Source organism: Helobdella robusta (assembly GCF_000326865.2).
Source record: "Helobdella robusta unplaced genomic scaffold HELROscaffold_195, whole genome shotgun sequence".
NCBI lineage: Eukaryota > Metazoa > Annelida > Clitellata > Rhynchobdellida > Glossiphoniidae > Helobdella > Helobdella robusta.
In genome coordinates, this window is record NW_008704060.1 from 2501 (window position 1) to 7195 (window position 4695).

Here is a 4695-nt window from a genome sequence, read left to right on the forward strand (position 1 = left end):
CTCTCTCTCTTTCTCTCTCTCTCTCTCTTTCTTTCTCTCTCTCTCTTTCTCTCATTCACCTCATTGTTCACTCACTTTCTCTCTCTCTATCTTTCTTTTTCTCTCTTTTTTCCATCGCTTGTATTGGTACTTTAAAACGACACGCACACGCACGCGCACACACTCATAACATACATACATACATATATACATATTTAATTATTCAGATAAGTGCTTATATATATATATATATATATATATATATACATATATAAACAAAATTTGAATGGTAAGACATTTGAAAAAAATTTGTGGCCCGCAGACATTCATCACCACAATTACGTTCACCGTTTAAATATTTTTTAACTATACTAACAATAACAGTCCTGAGATCATTCGTGCCAGCACATTTCTAATATTATTTGCAGCACATCACTAATTCCAGCACATCCCTATTTTTAGAAGAAACCTTGACGTCATGGTGGTGCCGAGAAAAACGTTCGCCGCTGGAGTCCTAGTGGTTTTCTGCGCTGTCGCCATGATGGCTACGTGCGCCGCTACTTTTAATCGGGATGGATACGGTTAGTTGGTGTGGTGGCTGTTGTTGTTGGTGGTGGTGGTGGTGGGGTGGTAGTATGGTTGTTGTGGTTGGCGGTCGGGATTGTAGCCGGTGGTGGCGGCGAATTTGTTGCTGACTTTAAAGTATCGGTCGGTTTGTGGTCTGGTTGTTTTGGTAGTAGTAGCAGTAGTAGTGGTTCTGGTGGTAGTAGTGGTAGTTGTAGTTGTAGTATTACTAGTTGTAGTATTGGCGGTAGTAGTAGAAGTTGCCGCTGTCGAGTTAGTGGTATTATTAAAATTTGTGAAAATTTAAAAACCGCTGTTCAAATGGTGGCATAACGAAAAATCAAGTGTGGCGAGAATGTTTCAAAGCATATTTATCATGCGAGTGCAATAAATTATTTTCTTCACAAATAAATTTTTAATAAACAACAAAAAGTCTCAAATTTTTGCGCTCCAACACCACACACACAAACAAACACACACACACACACACAACACACACAACACACACACCACACACAACACACGCACAAACATGCATAAAACTTCTAACAAATACACACACCAACACACACATATATTTAATTAAAAATATCAACAACAAAAAACTTTTACTGATCCAATCAGAATTTCAAGAAACTTTTGAACCATTAACAACTAGCGAACAATATACACATGGAAACCAGTATGGGATACTTGGAGAAAAAAAAATTCGATTGGTATTCCCAGAAGTTCAATAAATAGTGGCCAACATGGATAAGTAAAAACTGTAAATATTTTCACATCTGTGAAAGCGTGTATTATCGCTCAAACGCAGAACAAAGTTTGGAAAAATTGTGTTGAATTGAGCTGCTTTTGAAACATTTGGCAACAATTCTAAAACCAAATTTATTGACAAAGCTAAACAAATGATTAACCAACCATCCTTTCAACTAACAAACAATCCAAACAGCCACCATCCAAATAGAGAAAGTAACCAATCAATGAACGCAATACATCATCTCTACCAATCACAAAACGCAGTACAACATCGCAACCAATCACTGTAGCAACCAGCCAATCAATCAACCAATTAAACCCATCCCACTATCCAATCTAACAGAAGAACCGCTCGAAGGTCTAACTAACCACCGCGGCAAAGGACATCGTCGTTTGTCTTTACGTTACGAGCCAGAAGATGCTGACGAGTACCTGACCAACATCAGGCAACAAAGCGTCGAATCATTCGTCCCCAACGAAGACGGGAACATCCCAGGTCTCTACACTAACTCCGGACGCGCAAAGAATAACGATAAAAGGGGTGTCTTCCGCTACGGCTAAGATGATCACGTGCAAAAGAATTATATAGAAGACTAATAATTATGGAAGACATTAAATTTATTATTTTTTGCTTAAATTTTGAATTTATATAAAATAGTCGATGTATAGTTTTTGTAATATTTATAACGAGAAAATTCAAATGTCAATTTTTCGAATCAACTTTTAAACAATTTTTAATTTAACGTAGAATGCTTAACGTCACCTTGAAACTCAATTTTGCATATTTAGTTTGTTGTGGTATTGGTTCTAAAAATAGATAAAATTTAGTTTCATTTTCGCTTTTCAAGAGCCAATCATCAATGAGGAAGCAATACATTCTCAGGAGCATCGTGTGTCAACGCCCTCAAACGATCATTCAAGTTGGCAAAATAAAAACAGAAATTAATACAAATTACCAAATTGTCTAAATAATACAAAATAATTGCATTCCATACAAAGTTCGTACATCTATTACGACACTATGAATAGAAGTATTGCGTAATAGCAAGCACAGTTGCGTACTAAAATACGCCAACAATTTGTTGATATCATTATGAAACTCTTGCACATCAAAACGAACTTGAATATAACAACACTATCAATGCGTCGTATGAGTTGAAATACAAGTGCTATATAAGTCCTACATAAGTACTGTGTGCATACACTGACACATCCCAAAATAATTACCTCACAGCCAGGCAAAAATGCAGATAAAAAGGCTAACAAACGCGTCCCTCTTCCTCTCTTTCTTTCTCCCTTTCTTTCTCTCTCTCTCTCTCTCTCTCTCTCTCTCTCTCTCTCTCTCTCTATGTTTCAATGCCTTTACGTAATTCTTACAAGTGTGCATTACATACTTCGTACATTTAAACAACAAACAGGCATGACACAGACACACACACACACACGCACGCACACACACGCATACATACACACACATCAGGGCAAACATATATTGCATGCAATCCCACACACAAACACACACATACAAACACGTGCATACATAAGTTACAAACATACATACATACCAACAACACAAATACAAGCAAACACATGCTCAAGTTAGATTAAACAACGGTAGCGTAGATAAAAAATAGAGCAAAAAACAAAGGTTGCCATGACACAGACGACTAAACAGTGCCAAACAGTCTGCTAGCCACATTCTATGTCAATAAAATGACTATCTACTTCACGCATATATATTTAACACTCGCATACTTGCGTACCTGCTATTAGTCTAGGCTATTCAGAAGTGTTTAGGGCAATTTATAGGAAATTAAAATTGTTATAAAATTAAAATTGTTATAAAATAGTTAGTATAAGGTTAGTATTTAGTATTTCATAATTTTATTTTCTCATCAACCTATATACAGTTCGATAAGTAATGACGCGAATAAAATTAACATCTAGAATTTCTACTGTAAACAGTAAATATCAGAGCACTTGAAAAACATTCACAGCAGCAGAAACATTAACAACATTAAAAAAAACTACAACAACAACATTTCAAGCAGCAATGGATATAGATTTCAACGGTAAGATACTTATCAACAAAATCAACCATCTCAACGCCAACAACAACAACGTTCCCAAAAATAATAACAGCAGTAGCAGCAGTAACAGAAGCAATAGCGACATTAGCAACAAAAGCAACCACAGCAACTACAACAACAACAAAAGTAACAACAGCAATAGCAACAAGACCATCCTGAAATCTAACAAACGATTCAACCCAGCTGCCAGCAACAACAACAACAACAGTGGTGACAGCGTTATCAGAAACGAGAGTAGCAAGAAGACAACAACATTCAACATCCCAGCTACTTCGAGCCACGACAAAATAAATGGTGTCAATGTTTATGGCATCAGCAACAAATACAGCAAAGCCGCTAACAACAACCTTAACATCAACAACAACACCAACCACAAAGACATCAACAACGATTTTTTCTTCTTCAACAACAACCTTAACATTGGCCACAAAGACATCAACAACAATTTCTTCAACAAAACTCCGACGGTGGGCCCTAGATTAAAGAGTTTGAAGCGTAACCAATTGTCGATCGTTTTAAATACGATACCATGCAACGAGCTCTTTCATTGGCTGGTGACTAATGACGTATTCACGCAGAAGATAGTGGACAACTTGCAAGTAAATCAACCGAACAAATTTTCAAACTGACCCAGCTGGCCATTTTATTTTTCTTCACATAGTGCAACTATTTGTTAAAAAAAAAATTGTTCATTCATTCAACTTTCAGATACAATGCAATGCTTTTTATGTCACCCTTACATATTTCACGTAGATGTAATTTATACACGTGAAAAAATCAAAACTGAAAGAAATGATTCGACCGACAAGTTGTGCCAAATGATTGAATGAGTGACATAAAGATGATTGATCGATAGATCAATTTTTTATAAAATTTCGACATCTTTTTTGTACATCCTTCCTCCCAAGGAAACCTACAAAACGAAGAGATCAATAAACGAGGCCATGATTGACCTGCTGATCATCTACGGAGAGTGGGCGGTCCTGAGGTTCAGCCACGCCCTCCTCTTCACAGGGCAGAAGGAAATGCATCAGTTGCTTGAGGACGGGGCAGGTTTGTAGACATTCATTGAAATTATATTTTTTGATAGCTATAAAAAAAAGTGGAAATTTGATCGTTACTTATCCAATACACAATCAAACAGAGGAAATAAGAAAAACATCTTACAACAAAAATGAGGAGGAAGACGACGATCAACATTCAAATAACTATTATCCAAAAGTTCGTATTGTTTTTCTAACAATAAGAGCACTACACAAACACACAGACACGCACACGCACGCAAACATGCGTTTAAAATGTATAA

The 4695-nt window shown here is 36.5% G+C and overlaps 2 protein-coding genes across 2 annotated transcripts in view; both read left to right on the forward strand.

The window, feature by feature from the left end:
* The window catches only part of HELRODRAFT_184178 (hypothetical protein), a gene marked incomplete at both ends in the record, with an annotated part of 3489 nt that extends 1629 nt beyond the window's left edge, over positions 1 to 1860 (forward strand). The window contains 2 exons of the mRNA XM_009016911.1: positions 425 to 560; positions 1643 to 1860. Of these exons, the coding sequence (XP_009015159.1) occupies positions 425 to 560; positions 1643 to 1860 (354 nt within the window). The remainder of the gene's footprint in view (positions 1 to 424; positions 561 to 1642) is intronic.
* A 1492-nt stretch (positions 1861 to 3352) lies between these two features.
* Positions 3353 to 4450, forward strand: HELRODRAFT_184179 (hypothetical protein; the record flags this gene model as incomplete). The annotated part of the gene is made up of 2 exons (XM_009016912.1): positions 3353 to 3988; positions 4298 to 4450. The coding sequence occupies 2 exons, from the start codon at positions 3353 to 3355 to the stop codon at positions 4448 to 4450; spliced, it is 789 nt and encodes a 262-aa protein (XP_009015160.1).
* Positions 4451 to 4695: the final 245 nt, after the last annotated feature.